At 43.5% G+C, this 16601-nt stretch overlaps 3 protein-coding genes and 1 non-coding gene across 5 annotated transcripts; 1 reads left to right on the forward strand and 3 right to left on the reverse strand.

Annotated features, from left to right (window-relative positions):
• On the reverse strand, positions 1–3763 carry LOC121543259 (H-2 class II histocompatibility antigen, E-S beta chain-like). The gene is made up of 5 exons (XM_045208456.1): positions 3560–3763; positions 1357–1629; positions 885–1166; positions 654–767; positions 1–560 (listed from the first exon to the last, which is right to left on the reverse strand). Exons 1-5 carry the CDS (start codon positions 3618–3620, stop codon positions 505–507), a joined length of 786 nt encoding a protein of 261 aa, XP_045064391.1. The 5' UTR covers positions 3621–3763; the 3' UTR covers positions 1–504.
• Positions 3764–8830: 5067 nt separating this feature from the next.
• On the reverse strand, positions 8831–12010 carry LOC121543260 (H-2 class II histocompatibility antigen, A-Q alpha chain). Its single transcript, XM_041853018.2, has 4 exons — positions 11699–12010; positions 11218–11484; positions 9228–9509; positions 8831–9039 (listed from the first exon to the last, which is right to left on the reverse strand). Exons 1-4 carry the CDS (start codon positions 11754–11756, stop codon positions 8909–8911), a joined length of 738 nt encoding a protein of 245 aa, XP_041708952.2. The 5' UTR covers positions 11757–12010; the 3' UTR covers positions 8831–8908.
• A 483-nt stretch (positions 12011–12493) lies between these two features.
• Positions 12494–12566, forward strand: trnat-ugu. Its single transcript has one exon. It is a non-coding gene; the product is annotated as a tRNA-Thr (tRNA).
• Positions 12567–12859: 293 nt separating this feature from the next.
• LOC121543261 (INO80 complex subunit C) lies at positions 12860–15383 on the reverse strand. 2 transcript variants are annotated; one of them, XM_041853019.2, is made up of 5 exons: positions 15040–15382; positions 14376–14492; positions 14150–14261; positions 13869–13936; positions 12860–13719 (listed from the first exon to the last, which is right to left on the reverse strand). In XM_041853019.2, exons 1-5 carry the CDS (start codon positions 15253–15255, stop codon positions 13588–13590), a joined length of 645 nt encoding a protein of 214 aa, XP_041708953.2. In that variant the 5' UTR covers positions 15256–15382; the 3' UTR covers positions 12860–13587. The 2 variants fall into 2 exon arrangements, with proteins under 2 accessions (XP_041708953.2, XP_045064292.1); XM_045208357.1 differs by lacking the exon at positions 14376–14492 and having other exon boundaries at positions 15040–15383.
• Positions 15384–16601: the final 1218 nt, after the last annotated feature.

The raw sequence follows: 16601 nt of genomic DNA on the forward strand, positions 1-16601 counted from the left end.
TTAACAATAACATCAGTTGCCAATAGAAACAAGAATTAGAATAGAAACCTAAGGAGGAACAATTCCATAAACCAATCTTGTATGTCACGTCTGAAAATACCTTACAAAATCATATCATAGATCTAACGTCTCAGACACACAGGATGTGGACTTAGATTTATTCACGTTGGACATTCTGTGGTAAAGTCTTGATCTGAATGACCTGATCAGATATTTAGCTAATTCTGATCCCCATAGAAGGGCCTTGGGGAGTATTTGGCTGCAACCTCTTCTCTTCTCTCCTCCAATGCAAAAGGCCTAGGAGACAGAGAAGAGATTATGCTTGGAGTGATTAAGTGGTAGTCTGGGTACCAGTCTTTTTAGCTAACATTCCATTACTTGTACTCCTTGGCATATGACACGGAAAAAGCTACAAGGAGTGGAATGTTAGCTAAAAAGACTGGTACCCAGACTAATTAAGTGGGTTCAAATCACGGCCTTAAGAAGGCAGACTAGTGTGAACCACTAGATGGCGCAATAACTTTCTGGTAGCACCATGGTTGGCACCAACACTCCTCCTGCTGAGAGAGAACGAAAAAGGTAAAGCTACATTTACAATTTGGACTTGAAAGGTATTTGGTTGATTTGACATAGAATAGCCTGTGTCTCCTCACCAGTAGATTTCTTCCTGTAGTAGATCAGTCCAGCTGCTATAAAGACCACCCCCAGCAGCAGCCCACAGGCCCCGATCACCATCTTATTCCTCTCAGGCTTAGGCAGGGAGGGGTCTGTAATTACACAAACAATTAAGACATACATCTTATAATAAATAGCCTTATAAACCCTCCCACCCAAGAACTCGTATCTCATTCAGACACTCCTAGTCCACACACACACACACATACCCCAGTCATACAGCTTGGGCTCAGTGAGGCTGAAGTGCTCCACCATACAGGTGATTTTCTCTCCAGGTGTGGGCGTGTACTCCAGGTGGGAGTGGATCTGGTAGGTCCAGTCCCCATTGGCCAGCTCCTCTGTGGAAGTCACATTTGCGGTCACTTCCTGTCCGTCCCTCAGCCACGTCACTCTGATGGGTTTGGGGTAGAAGCCGTAGGCACTGCACAAGAGCATGGCCGGGTGTCTGGTACTGAACGGCTCCACTGACCTCAGTCTGATGTAGGGCTCAACTGGAGAGGGATGAACACACTGGGTTCTTCAGGGCTCGCCTCATGCTCTTTTCACAACGTTCATCTGTCTCATCTAATATGTACTCCTCCTTATCACTACCATTGAGTATGTACTCATACATTCACCTGTCTTATCTAGTATGTACTCATACACTCACCTGTCTTATCTAGTATGTACTCATACACTCACCTGTCTTATCTAGTAAGTACCAATACACCACAGGAACGTTGCCGCTGCAATATTTCTTCATGTCTGCTCTCCTCTCAGCCAGAAAAGCAGGGCCTTTGCAGGCCGTTTCAGTGAAGTTCTTCATCCATTGTGTGTATACCGTACATTTCTCTGTTGTGCTGTTGTATTGTCCCAGTAACTTCTTGTTGCCGTAGACCTGTATCAGAAACTCAACATCATGGGGATCCTTGGAGCTGAACCGACACCTCATCTCATAGTGTCCAAAATAGCCATCTGTCAAATAAACAGTCACAAACAAGATGATTTCTGGAGGTCTCGTTTCTCTTCTTTCATAATATCATCTGATCAACAGACCAGAGAAATCAAAGAAATCCTGTGGATTTCACTCTTTACGTATTTATGTCTATAGAAAGATTATAATATATATTATTTATCAAAATACAAACATGTTCAGTGCACAATTTCATCAGTGCACGATTACAACACAGAGGATGACACACTTTGGCCAATATACTGTCCCGAGAATTTCTATCTCTAATTAATCAAACTTAATGCTCTGAATAATTCCCAGAGGGTGTAAGGCTCTGGTTTAATCATGAATTAAACAAAGGTCCACAACCGGCCAGAATGATCTGTATGTTTAATCATGGAGAGCTCTGCCGCCAAAAACCACATATACAGCTTTTATACCCCTTGACACACAAAGGCACTTTGCTCCGTCCACCTTTAGGAGGCCTTTAACCAGTTTCTCAGTCCCCTTCACCCTGGAATGTTTGTCTCAGCAGTTTCTAACTCACCCCCTCTGTTAGTGGGTTTATAATGATAACCCTAACACAGTTCACACAATCATCAGTATTGGGGTTAAAGCTAATTTCCTGCAATTATAAACATTTTGCCATGTGGCAGAGAGAAAGATTTTATGTTTTATAGCTCCTCTCATGCTATTCGTCATATTTTGCCATGAGGATGAGTTTTTTTTCTTCAGTTTTAAAGCACATTTCCTGCTACTCTACACATTCTGCCATGAGGCTGAGAGAACATGTTGCAGTTTTAAAGTAACTGTCCAGTGAAAATCTCACTGTTAAAAGTGAATATTCTGTTAACTCATACCCAAATAATGTTGTTGACTCATCCTATACTTGTATTTGTGGCCAAAGCATAAATTGGAGAAAAAACACTTCAAAAACCCCAACTCAAACTTGTATCTCAACAGACCATTCAAAAAGGCTTGCTATTTCCTCATAGACGATGATGTCATCCTCTTGAGGAGGATGATCTGGCCAATCAGCAGTCTACTCGCATGAATATTTTGAATGACTGGTATACGCCCACACCATTTTGTTGTTGGGGTACGCCCACACCATTCCAACACAGAAAAGCTGCTTTTTAACATACTTAATAAATAAAAAAATTGGAAGGAAAACGATTTCACTCATATTGTAATTAATTATGGATCATATTTCATAGAAATCTGGAAACACTGGAGGTGTTAAAGGTAAACTTTGGGCAAAAAAACTACGGCTTTAAACTGTATAACTGATCAACGCACCATCATGCCTGGTCATGTAAAGTTACAAAAAAATAATAAAAATGGATGAATAAGATATTTGGCTACAGAAGTGCCATTTCTTACCAATCTCTACAGCTTCCGTCCAAAAACAAATCCTGTGAAATGATACCAACACATACTGGATATCTACAAGTGGCTAGCTACAAATGGCTAGCTTAGCTAACGAACTAGCTATGTTGGTCACGGCACGCATGACCACAATGACAGCGATGAACCACCAAAGGCACACCCCATTTCTGTTGAAAAATGTAGAATGATGAGTTGGAAAAAATTTAGTGCCCAAAGTCGACTGTTAAAGCTAATTTCCTGCAATTCTACACATTTTGCCATTGTTTATGACGTGTTCATATGCTATCTTTTTTATTTTAAAGAAATGACATGTCCCCCCATCCCCCGTGGCAATTTCGCCTATGACTTCAATCACTTCAGTCTCTCTGTACAGAGACCATAGTCAACATTAATCCAACATTTATCTCACCACTACAAGTGTCTATAATGGCAGTCATTTTGCAAAGCTCAAGACGATAACTGAGACTTTGGACTGACTTTGTGTATCTTGATCAATTCAAAGTCATTCTATGGTTCCTGTCGAACCTGATCACATCTATAGGACATTAGCAGATTTTTACTCACCTACTACAGACAGAGAGGAGAGGAGCACCAGGTGTATGGAGGAGAAATTCAGCACAGACATGCTTACGTCTCAGAGTTAGAACAGAGTTAGATACCTCCTTCTGTGTCTCTATGTGGTTAATGTCGGCCTGTGTCTATAACGGAACAGAACAGAATGAGGAATCAGATTGGATGGACCAACGTCAGTCCAGTAGCGAAACAGCTCTAAAGTCTTACAGGAAGTCATTTGTTATCATATTGCTATGCTCTCTCTCTCTCTCTCTCTCTCTCTCTCTCTCTCTCTCTCTCTCTCTCTCTCTCTCTCTCTCTCTCTCTCTCTCCTAGCATATCACAAAGCACTGCAATGCATGACTGATTATGTGTAATAACGTTACCAGCTAAAATATTGTAATCGGATGACAGATTATTTTGAGAAACTAGATGATTACTTCTTGGATTACTTTTAAATTCAGAAAGGATGTTTGTGAAAAAATACATTATGACACTTTCTGTTTTCTCAATGACATTCAATTCAGCATTGAAAAAAGGTGCAAGTTTAAGTTTGTCCGCCTGAGCGAGTCTGACCACAAGTCAGAGACCACTATGATGACACATCAAATGTGTTGCATGGATCCTTTTAGTTTTCTTCTAATGCCTCTTAAAGGGAAAGTAACTGAAAGTAATCAGATTACGTTACTGAGTTTGGGTAATCCAAAAATTACATTACTGATTGCAATTTTGGACTGGTAACTAGTAACGGATTACATTTAGAAAGTAACTAACCCAACCCTGTTCATGATTAATGATTTCTTGACACCAGGAAAAGTCCCATAGCGATTATTGCATACAATAAAACTCTTATTCCCGTCACTGTGTGTAAATATTAACCAACCTACTACTTTACAGTCTTGTTTGGGTGTCTATTGGATTGGTCCCACAATAGCTCAGACATGTTCTCCCATTCTCACTCACAGTTTCAGTACATTGTATAAATCCTTCATACTTCCTCATGTGATCACGCTCTCTGTAGCCGATGTGAGTAAGACTTTTAAGCAGGTCAACATTCACAAGGCCACAGGGCCAGACAGATTACCAGGACGTGTACTCTGAGCATGTGCTGAACAATTGGCAAGTGTCTTCACTGACATTTTCAACATTTCCCTGACTGAGTCTGTAATACAAACATGTTTCAAGCAGACCACCATAGTCCCTGTGCCCAAGAACACTAAGATAACTTGCATAAATGACTACCGACCCATAGCACTCACGTCTGTAGCCATGAAGTGCTTTGAAAGGCTGGTCATGGCTCACATCAACACCATTATCCCAGAAACCCTAGACCCACTCCAATTTGCATACCGCCCCAACAGATCCACAGATTATGCTATCTTTATTGCACTCCACACTGCCCTTTCCCACCTGGACAAGAGGAACACCTACATGAGAATGCTATTCATTGACTACAGCTCAGCGTTCAACACCATAGTGCCCTCAAAGCTCATCACTAAGCTAAGGACCCTGGGACTAAACAGCTCCCTCTGCAACTGGATCCTGGACTTCCTGACGGGCCGCCCCCAGGTGGTAAGGGTAGGTAACAACACATCTGCCACGCTGATCCTCAACATGGGGGCCCCTCAGGGGTGCGTGCTCAGTCCCCTCCTGTACACCATCATTAAGTTTGCCGACGACACAACAGTGGTAGGCCTGATCACCGACAATGATGAGACAGCCTATAGGGAGGAGGTCAGAGACCTGGCCGTGTGGTGCCAGGATAACAACCTCTCCCTCAACGTGATCAAGACAAAGGAGATGATTGTGGACTACAGGGGAAAAAAGAGGACTGAGCACACCCCCATTCTCATCGATGGGGCTGTAGTGGAACAGGTTGAGAGCTTCAAGTTCCTTGGTGTCCACATCACCAACAAACTATCATGGTCCAAACACACCAAGACAGTCGTGAAGAGGGCACGACAAAGCCTTTTCCCCCTCAGGAGACTGAAAAGATTTGGCACGGGGTCCTCAGATCCTCAAAAAGTTCTACAGCTGCACCATCGAGAGCATCCTGACTGGTTGCATCACCGCCTGGTATGGCAACTGCTCGGCCTCCGACCGCAAGGCACTACAGAGGGTAGTGCATACGGCCCAGTACATCACGGACTCTGTACCGGTACCCCCTGCATATAACCTCCCAACAGTTTTTTTCTTAAAAACTGCATTGTTGGTTAAGGGCTTGTAATCATTTCATTGTAATGTCTACACCTGTTGTATTCGGCGCATGTGGCAAATAACATTTGATTTGATGTTTACCACACAACTGATAGTTATTGGTAAATTGTGAAATGACATTCAAGTTCGTGATCATGTAAGTATTGATGATGGAGGGGTGAATTACCCACTTGCAGTGTACCATGTTGTAAGACGGGGGAACAATTAGTGAATGCGATCCATCATGTCTATTATTGCTGAATGTCTCAGGTTGGGTGAGATCACATTTATGATACAGTGGGGGGAAAAAGTATTTAGTCAGCCACCAATTGTGCAAGTTCTCCCACTTAAAAAGATGAGAGAGGCCTGTAATTTTCATCATAGGTACACGTCAACTATGACAGACAAAATGAGAAATAAAAATCCTGAAAATCACATTGTAGGATTTTTAATGAATTTATTTGCAAATTATGGTGGAAAATAAGTATTTGGTCAATAACAAAAGTTTCTCAATACTTTGTTATATACCCTTTGTTGGCAATGACACAGGTCAAACGTTTTCTGTAAGTCTTCACAAGGTTTTCACACACTGTTGCTGGTATTTTGGCCCATTCCTCCATGCAGATCTCCTCTAGAGCAGTGATGTTTTGGGGCTGTCGCTGGGCAACACAGACTTTCAACTCCCTCCAAAGATTTTCTATGGGGTTGAGATCTGGAGACTGGCTAGGCCACTCCAGGACCTTGAAATGCTTCTTACGAAGCCACTCCTTCGTTGCCCGGGCGGTGTGTTTGGGATCATTGTCATGCTGAAAGACCCAGCCACGCTTCATCTTCAATGCCCTTGCTGATGGAAGGAGGTTTTCACTCAAAATCTCACGATACATGGCCCCATTCATTCTTTCCTTTACACAGATCAGTCGTCTTGGTCCATTTGCAGAAAAACAGCCCCAAAGCATGATGTTTCCACCCCCATGCTTCACAGTAGGTATGGTGTTCTTTGGATGCAACTCAGCATTCTTTGTCCTCCAAACACGACGAGTTGAGTTTTTACCAAAAAGTTATATTTTGGTTTCATCTGACCATATGACATTCTCCCAATCCTCTACTGGATCATCCAAATGCACTGTAGCAAACTTCAGACGGGCCTGGACATGTACTGGCTTAAGCAGGGGGACACGTATGGCACTGCAGGATTTGAGTCCCTGGCGGCGTAGTGTGTTACTGATGGTAGGCTTTGTTACTTTGGTCCCAGCTCTCTGCAGGTCATTCACTAGGTCCCCCCGTGTGGTTCTGGGATTTTTGCTCACCGTTCTTGTGATCATTTTGACCCCACGGGGTGAGATCTTGCGTGGAGCCCCAGATCGAGGGAGATTATCAGTGGTCTTGTACATCTTCCATTTCCTAATAATTGCTCCCACAGTTGATTTCTTCAAACCAAGCTGCTTACCTATTGCAGATTCAGTCTTCCCAGCCTGGTGCAGGTCTACAATTTTGTTTCTGGTGTCCTTTGACAGCTCTTTGGTCTTGGCCATAGTGGAGTTTGGAGTGTGACTGTTTGAGGTTGTGGACAGGTGTCTTTTATACTGATAACAAGTTCAAACAGGTGCCATTAATACAGGTAACGAGTGGAGGACAGAGGAGCCTCTTAAAGAAGAAGTTACAGGTCTGTGAGAGCCAGAAATCTTGCTTGTTTGTAGGTGACCAAATACTTATTTTCCACCATAATTTGCAAATAAATTCATTAAAAATCCTACAATGTGATTTTCTGGATTTTCATTTCTCAATTTGTCTGTCATAGTTGACGTGTACCTATGATGAAAATTACAAGCCTCTCTCATCTTTTTAAGTGGGAGAACTTGCACAATTGGTGGCTGACTAAATACTTTTTTTCCCCACTGTACCTTTGATTGTTCTGAAAAAATCATTTAGATTTTATTGACAGGAACAAATGTGAACTGTTACAGAGTAGCTCTTATATAATAATATTATTCGCACTGGCGTACCACACACCCCTGCAGCCCCCGCTCTGGGGGCCTCAAATCCCCCCCCCCCAAAAAAAAGGTGGAGGCCCCCTGGAGGTCAGGCTCCCCTCCCAAGCAAGCGGTACCGGAGTGCCAAGTCTAGGTCCAAAAGACTTCTCAACAGCTTCTACCCACAAGCCATAAGACTCCTGAACAGCTAATCATGGCTACCCGGACTATTTGCACTGCCCCCCCACCCCATCCTTTTTACGCTGCTGCTACTCTGTTAAGTATTTATGCATAGTCACTTTAACTCTACCCACATGTACATATTACCTCAACTACCTCAACTAGCCGGTGCCCCCGCACATTGACTCTGCACCGTTACCCCCCTGTATATATATCCTCCCTACTGTCACTTTATTTTACTTCTGCTCTTTGTATTTCTCAACACTTTTTTTTGTTGTTGTTTTATTCTTACTTTTTTTGTTTAAAATAAACGCACTGTTGGTTAAGGGCTGTAAGTAAGCATTTCACTGTAATGTCTGCACTTGTTGTATTCGGCGCATGTGACCAATAAAATTTGATTTGATTTGATTTGAAGATAACATAAGAACATGTCATAAGTCATGGCAGAAATGTTTAAAATGACAGGAAATTAGCTGTAAAACTTAAACATTTTCTCTCAGCCTCATGGCAAAATGTGTAAAATAGCATGAGATTAGCTATAAAACTGCAAATGTTTCTCTCTGCCCCATGGCAATTTGTGTAGAATTGCAGGATATTAGCTTTAAAACAGCAATATTTTCTCTCAGCCTCATGGCAAAATATGTAAAATAGCATGAGATTAGCTATAAAACTGCAGACTGCAGTTAGCATAAAACTTTTAAAAAACTGTCGTACACCACTAATTATTTGTCACATTGTTTACCTACAACAGAAAAATATGACTTTATTCATTTAATATACATTACCAGTCAAGAGTGTGCAAAGCTGTCATCAAGGCAAAGGGTGGCTATGTGAAGAATCTCAAATATATTTTGATTTGTTTAACACTTTTTTAGTTACTACATGATTCCATATGTTATTTCATAGTTTTGATGTCTTCACTATTATTATACAATGTAGAAAATAGTAAAAATATAGAAAAATCCTTGAATGAGTAGATGTGTCCAAACTTTTGACTGGTAGTGTATGTCACAATTCAGTTGAACTGTTGTCCTTTGACGTAGAGGAATGTTCCAGTAGCCACTCCCAACAGTCCCAGAGTCAGGCCCACTCCACAGAATACAGCAGGACCAGCACTGGACCCACTCACCTCACTGACCTCATACTCTGGGGGACAAGAGGAGAGGGGTGCCATCAAAACCAGGAAGAAATACATCTTTCAAAGATCATATATTGCAGTGGCAATACTTCATGGGGAAACATTACCCTGAGTTTCAGATTTTCTTATATCTGAGGGGCCTCTAAAGACCTAAGATAATTGAGTAAATACCCCATTTAGAGAAACAGTTTCTCACCCCAGAACCTGGTTTTGGGGTCCTTCAGGGCCGTGTGCTCCACAGTGCAGGCGTAGACGTCCCCCTCCTGTGGGGTGAAACTCAGGGTGGAGAACTGGTAGAACGTTCCATCTTCATTAGGATAGTACCGACTGAGAGATGCTACCTCAGTCACCTCGAGGCCATTCTTGGCCCAGTTGACTTTGACAGGCGGGGGGTAGAAATGATTGGCAAAACAGATAAGGGTGTTCTCCACCCCCAGCTCCTCCTCATCCCTGGGGTAGATGGTGCTCTCAGGGGCATCTGGGGGGTGGGGAATACAACCACTCGCTTTAAAATCAATCTCTCACTGTAATACACTGCTCAAAAAAATTAAGGGAACACTAAAATAACACATCCTAGATCTGAATGAATGAAATAATCTTATTAAATACTTTTTTCTTTACATAGTTGAATGTGCTGACAACAAAATCACACAAAAATTATCAATGGAAATCAAATGTATCAACCCATGGAGGTCTGGATTTGGAGTCACCCTCAAAATTAAAGTGGAAAACCACACTACAGGCTGATCCAACTTTGATGTAATGTCCTTAAAACAAGTCAAAATGAGGCTCAGTAGTGTGTGTGGCCTCCACGTGCCTGTATGACCTCCCTACAACGCCTGGGCATGCTCCTGATGAGGTGGCGGATGGTCTCCTGAGGGATCTCCTCCCAGACCTGGACTAAAGCATCCGCCAACTCCTGGACAGTCTGTGGTGCAACGTGGCGTTGGTGGATGGAGCGAGACATGATGTCCCAGATGTGCTCAATTGGATTCAGGTCTGGGGAACGGGCGGGCCAGTCCATAGCATCAATGCCTTCCTCTTGCAGGAACTGCTGACACACTCCAGCCACATGAGGTCTAGCATTGTCTTGCATTAGGAGGAACCCAGGGCCAACCGCACCAGCATATGGTCTCACAAGGGGTCTGAGGATCTCATCTCGGTACCTAATGGCAGTCAGGCTACCTCTGGCGAGCACATGGAGGGCTGTGCGGCCCCCCAAAGAAATGCCACCCCACACCATGACTGACCCACCGCCAAACCGGTCATGCTGGAGGATATTGCAGGCAGCAGAACGTTCTCCACGGCGTCTCCAGACTCTGTCACGTCTGTCACATGTGCTCAGTGTGAACCTGCTTTCATCTGTGAAGAGCACAGGGCGCCAGTGGCGAATTTGCCAATCTTGGTGTTCTCTGGCAAATGCCAAACGTCCTGCACGGTGTTGGGCTGTAAGCACAACCCCCACCTGTGGACGTCGGGCCCTCATACCACCCTCATGGAGTCTGTTTCTGACCGTTTGAGCAGACACATGCACATTTGTGGCCTACTGGAGGTCATTTTGCAGGGCTCTGGCAGTGCTCCTCCTGCTCCTCCTTGCACAAAGGCGGAGGTAGCAGTCCTGCTGCTGGGTTGTTGCCCTCCTCCACGTCTCCTGATGTACTGGCCTGTCTCCTGGTAGCGCCTCCATGCTCTGGACACTACGCTGACAGACACAGCAAACCTTCTTGCCACAGCTCGCATTGATGTGCCATCCTGGATGAGCTGCACTACCTGAGCCACTTGTGTGGGTTGTAGACTCTGTCTCATGCTACCACTAGAGTGAAAGCACCGCCAGCATTCAAAAGTGACCAAAACATCAGCCAGGAAGCATAGGAACTGAGAAGTGGTCTGTGATCTCCACCTGCAAAACCAGTCCTTTATTGGGGGTGTCTTGCTAATTGCCTATAATTTCCACCTGTTGTCTATTCCATTTGCACAACAGCATGTGAAATGTATTGTCAATCAGTGTTGCTTCCTAAGTGGACAGTTTGATTTCACAGAAGTGTGATTGACTTGGAGTTACATTGTGTTGTTTAAGTGTTCCCTTTATTTTTTTGAGCAGTACATAGGCATTTTTGTCACTTGTTATTTCACTGAAAATTTTGAAAAGTTTCAATTATTGTCAAAAAAGTTGATATGCTCTTTACCCATTATCTCAGGTGGACACTTTTCGTCTAATATCCAAAGAGCCAAGACATCCCGACACAATCGTCTGCCTTTGACGGCATTCTTGTAGAAGTTATGAACAACAGTGGAGCCTGGGAATGGCCCCAGGAACTCAGGCAACGTCCAAACTTCCTGTCCTCTCTGGAAGTCAGCATATAACACTTCCTCCCCATCCACCTGAACCTCCGCCTCTGCCTCCACCTTTGTCTGCTCAAGACAGCCCAGCACATAGACGGCCTCATGAGGAACTGGAAACCAAAACAGATAATACATAAAAGTTCAGTTGAGTGATAAATACACCAAATCATTAACACCAGCTTCAATCTTTACAATGTGATTGATTCAAATACTGGTTCAAAGTCAGTTTTAAACCGTTATCACACTTTCTGTACTCAGTACTATGAAGGAAATAGTATGATCCTGGCCCTAATTCAATTGGCATTAGATCAATAAAATACTTACTTTCTGCCGAAGTGCAGACGACCGCAGTGAGAACGACAATAGCCACAGAGAGGTTCATCTCTCAGTTCGTGAGCGTGTGGGAGAACTCTGCCGAGAACAAGGCACTGACACAACTCTTCCTCTCTTTCACTTTAGTCTCATCTACAGATACTACTGCTGAACATGCGTTATCTAGACTAGAACCAATCAGAACATTTCTTTCACTCTTACTGTATCCAGGAAGAAACAGTTTACAGACCAGGAGAGTAGAGGACTCCATTGGTGAACTAAGCACTATATTCCTGTTTTAACCACCTTATACCACCAGGAGGCACTGTCATCCCCTACTGTATTTCTCTATTTAGAACTTAGAAGGCAGGATAAATCCAGTCTTCTTCTATAGGCTTTTCGATAAACCCTTTGAAATCTTGTTTGTTTTTCCTGGCCCAGTCAAAGCTGTCTGTGAATGGTCAAACACAGCTCAGACTAGACTGAACGATAACAGATATACCCAGAAAGACACAAGCAGAGAGATACAGTACAAGCATAATCTTGTGTCTCTCTGGGTAGCTCGGTGTAATCTTCTTTCTGGCCAACTGTCATTGATAAGCCTTGTCTGAGTATATCTCAACGTGGTAATTAAATTGATATAATTTACAATTACTGTTCTGAAGGCTTTGTGGGATCATACCGGTAGCTATTGTTACTTGTGTTTATACAAGGAGTCTGACATATTACTGAGGTGTGGCGTCTGCATTGTAGCCAGTACAGGTGTGGTAATGAAATAGCCTAGTCTCTGAGTTGCAATACAAGTAAGGCTCCATAGCTCAGTGGTTAGAGCACTGGTCTTGTAAACCAGGGGTCGTGAGTTCAATTCTCGCTGGGGCCTGACATATTTTGGCCCAGCTGATTTGTGACCCCGAGGCCGGTGGCACCTGTTGTCACACAACAGCAGCAGCCATTGGACTGTTGCTCTCTAGATAGCCAGCAACTCAAACTAACCCTGCCCTGGAAAACACATTATGAAGTCTCTTTCTGCATCTCTCCTCTACTCAATTCCCTAGCTTATCTCCCTGTCTCGTCCCCAAGCCGAAAAACAACAGCATCCTTGAGAGAAACTCATCTTTTAAAGCTGTCATATCATATCCTTACAGCAGGTGGTAGTACAGAGTGATTACAGAATGTGCCACAACTAGTTTATTGAGTAAGGACGATAAGTATTTTGTTTTTTAAATAAATAAAAAACAGGTAACAATATGTTGAGTGTTGTGGTGTTATCTTACAGAGGGCAGATAAAATAAGTAGCAACACTATCATCACACAGCAACATGAGAAACACATAGAAACGTGATGATTTCAGACAGATCATGGAGCAATCATCATAGGAGGGTCAAGTTATTCACTTGTTTGTTTTTCCTGTAGACAGTAGCTAACTTAAAAGTCTGTGTAGACAGTAACTAACTCAAAAGGTCTGTGTAGACAGTAACTAACTCAAAAGGTCTGTGTAGACAGTAACTAACTCAAAAGGTCTGTGTAGACAGTAACTAACTCAAAAGGTCTGTGTAGACAGCAGATAACTCTAAAGGTCTTCAATCTACTGAATGTGTTCATCAAATCCCCATCATGACATCGGTCAGATTGGGCGTGATACAGTCTCTTGACACTACAGACGCTTCCTTGTTGTTGAAATGGGGCCCAAGGTCTCTATTGGTTTTCAGGCTGTGTGAGAGTGTGAGTTCCCTCTCTTTGTAACAGTCCCTGTTGGTCCCTCTCCCCGAGAGTCTCAGATGCCTCCTAGACAGTGGAAACTGATCAAAGGTCAGTGTTGTGTTGTTCTCCCTAAAGGTCAATGTCCCTCCCAGGCCAGGACAGACACTGGCTGAACTCCCATCTCCCAGCAGGCCTTGCGGTCAGGGTATAATGCAGGTGGCCTTGCGGAGCGCCAGGTAACCGGTGACGGCGTCAGTGGGGAGCAGGCGCAGGAAGGAGAACTCCTCAGATGACGTGAACCTCAGCTTGGTCTGGGGGTCCATGTAGTTGGCCTGACACATGGACACATAGCATAATGCAGTGAGTGTTCAGTTCACCTGACACATACAAAATGACAATAGCTCATAGGGTGTCCATAAACATGTGTGAGGACTGGAGAACAGTCTGTATGTGTGTGTGTGTGTGTGTGTCAGTTACTCACGGGGAGTCCAGAGATGTCTGAGTATTTCTTGGCTGGCTTCAGGGAGGGGGGGGCATCGATGCTGTAGTCTGAACACAGCAGGGTCAAAGGTCAAACTCAGGCAATCAGAGAAGGCTCAGAAAGTATCAGGTCAGGTGTAATACTGCACAGAGAAGTAGCTTATAGTTACACAGCCTTCTGATAAAATCCCCCAAATGGATAATCATTTTCACTGTAAACATCTTTCAAAGCAGAAACATTGATCCAAAACATGTTTCACACACAAAGTCAGACCCACTCACAATTGGGGTCATTGATCTTCCAGGGTAGAGTCCGTTCCACTGACAGGATCTGTTTCAGGTTTTTCCAGGTTCGGTTCTTTTTTCCTGCTGCAGCTCCCCCTATCCCTGAATGCTATAGAGAAAAATGGGGGGAGAGAGAGGAGTGAGGCGAAGACAAGTGAGGGAAAGACAGAAAATGCTCTATCAACCAGTTATAATTTCACAAGTGTTTCCCCAGTCTGCTCACCACAAATATGGGGTCTTTGAAGGGCAGGGGTTTGGCTGCAGGGTCAGTTGTGGCTGGAGCTACAGCGTCAGACACACCCACTGCATTCCCCTCAGACACCGCCTCCACTGCAGCCACCTACAGGGGTGGTTTAGCAGGATGCAACGTTTTGTAACGTTTAGATTGAAATATGCTATGTTTATACAACATGCCTCTCTGACATGTAAAATAAGTAATCATGTAGGCTCTATTAGTGGCATTTCTATCTGCAACGTTGTTTGGCAACTGAACGTGGCCCAGGGGACAGCTCAGCTGTTACATAACTAGTTACACCAAACAGTTTAGATAAAGTGCAGCCAGCATTACAAGCATTATGTAATCTCTCTACTTTTGAAGTTTGAGTGATATTTGGTGTTTAGAAAAACAAAAGAGATTGATTATATTTTTGACTGCAGAAAGTAGTTCATAAGTTTTCACTGGGACTTAACTGGAGATGTTAAATACGAGGTTAAAAAGTGGTGAAGTGACCCTATAACTGTATTTTATTGTAATGGGAGGACCTCTTACCATGCCCACTCAATTTCTGGTACTGTATCATCGAAATCAGAAACATTTTAATTGGCCTGTCTATTCCTCTGCGTATGTAGTAGCTTGCTAGCTAGCTAACTTGCAGCGTGGAAACTACCTGCGCTTGTGTCTGGTTTGCGATGGGCTGCTTCTTCTTCTTGCTGTTGTTCCCACTGGCCGGTAGAGCAGGAGAGGTGGCCGTGTTAGCAGGTCGCTTCTTACCGCGGAGCCCGGCCGGGCTAGAAGCCACCACCAAAGTCTGTGTTTTACCATCTTGCGAAGACGTCACCGTGACTGTCCCTGCTACACCGGGATTATGGTTCGGAGAAGCCATTTCTCTGTAAATGATTAACGGAAGAAAAAAAACGTTAAAATGTTCATAAACACATGTTCTATTGTCTTTGAAAATATTTTCGAGTGATCGTCCCGCGGATAACCACTTCCGGGTCAAAACAATTTCTAAGGGCCTTCTTCTTCTTCTTCTTCTTCTTCTTCTTCTTCTTTTTTTAGGCTTTATGGCAGACTACAACCTATTAGTGTATTGCCGCCACCAACTGTTTGGCTGTTTATCAGCCTACTATTCTGTATTATGAATTCATTACACTGTGGAAAATTGCCCTACCAACTAACGCAACACCCATTAAAACCTCACCACCACTCCACTACTTTGACTCTATCTGATCCTACACCAGGCCAACAGCCTGGGAGGACGGGACACTATCGCTAACAGCTTGTAACTGTTCTGCAGTACAATCATGTACACCCAAATACTTATCTGCAGCTGCCACCACAACATCTATCCTCTGTGATTTACGTCCCATTCCTGCGGTACGGGAATGGAACGTACAGTTGAAGCTCATTTACTGTAGCCTACTTCTACACAATTTAAAAACTCTAAAATGCTATTTGGAGAACAAAAAAACAAACAAACAAAAAATGTCCCCCAGACATTATCACCGCAATATCAGGTTTATATTAGGTTTTATACTCAACCTCATCATACATAGGCTACATTGACTATTTTAGCCTACTTGTGGAACAGTGCATACAGTGCAACATGAAATAGATGCATAATACACGCTAAGGGCGACTTCAAATACCGACATCATTGTGAACTTAACCGGAGCATAAAACAGCTGACTGCGAATGCAAACTATGCCAGATAAATCCTACACATGCATTGAAATAAAAGGCATACATTAAAGGAATTACGTAGGCCTACAATCGACAAGAACGCATAAAGACAAACAAAATCTACACATTAAGGCCGCGCGGTGATTCAGCACTGCTGAATGGACAGCGCCTCCGTACAGGTAGACATAGGGGAGCTCCGTGGGGTGTGGCTGAATGGACAGCGTCTCTGTCCAGTAGCCAGCTAGAATTAGGCTATTCAGTTTAGACATTTTCTGGGCACAGTTGAGTAGCCTACAATGCTTATATGAAAATCATAACTGGCATGGAGATCTTTAGAAATTGTAGGATCAATTGTAAACTGTCACTCATATGAAAAAGGTTGCAGACCCCCTGCTATAGGCTATATGAAGTCACTCTTGTGGAACGGCGCATACCATGGACTATTACAGTGTCATTGTCTCATGCGCTTCCCACCAAAATTGTTGCTCTGCATTCAGAGATGTTCCTTATAATGTGTAAACTCAGCATTATGCGAATATTGAAGCA

The sequence above is a fragment of the Coregonus clupeaformis genome, chromosome 28 (assembly GCF_020615455.1).
Source record: "Coregonus clupeaformis isolate EN_2021a chromosome 28, ASM2061545v1, whole genome shotgun sequence".
Classification (NCBI taxonomy): domain Eukaryota; kingdom Metazoa; phylum Chordata; class Actinopteri; order Salmoniformes; family Salmonidae; genus Coregonus; species Coregonus clupeaformis.

What these genes read in the sequence shown, in the direction of transcription:
- LOC121543259 (XM_045208456.1), bottom strand. Translation starts at nt 3,620, where the DNA reads ATGTCTGTGCTGAATTTCTCCTCCATACACCTGGTGCTCCTCTCCTCT. An exon ending in GCCCAAGCTGTATGACTGGG is followed by an intron (nt 768 to 884) that starts GTATGTGTGTGT and finishes GTGTAATTACAG; the next exon opens with ACCCCTCCCTGCCTAAGCCT. An exon ending in CTACAGGAAGAAATCTACTG is followed by an intron (nt 561 to 653) that starts GTGAGGAGACAC and finishes GTTCTCTCTCAG; the next exon opens with CAGGAGGAGTGTTGGTGCCA.
- LOC121543260 (XM_041853018.2), bottom strand. Translation starts at nt 11,756, where the DNA reads ATGAACCTCTCTGTGGCTATTGTCGTTCTCACTGCGGTCGTCTGCACT. An exon ending in GTGTCCACCTGAGATAATGG is followed by an intron (nt 9,510 to 11,217) that starts GTAAAGAGCATA and finishes CCCACCCCCCAG; the next exon opens with ATGCCCCTGAGAGCACCATC. An exon ending in CCCCAAAACCAGGTTCTGGG is followed by an intron (nt 9,040 to 9,227) that starts GTGAGAAACTGT and finishes CTTGTCCCCCAG; the next exon opens with AGTATGAGGTCAGTGAGGTG.
- LOC121543261 (XM_041853019.2), bottom strand. Translation starts at nt 15,255, where the DNA reads ATGGCTTCTCCGAACCATAATCCCGGTGTAGCAGGGACAGTCACGGTG. An exon ending in CAAACCAGACACAAGCGCAG is followed by an intron (nt 14,493 to 15,039) that starts GTAGTTTCCACG and finishes CCACCCCTGTAG; the next exon opens with GTGGCTGCAGTGGAGGCGGT. An exon ending in CAGACATCTCTGGACTCCCC is followed by an intron (nt 13,720 to 13,868) that starts GTGAGTAACTGA and finishes TCCATGTGTCAG; the next exon opens with GCCAACTACATGGACCCCCA.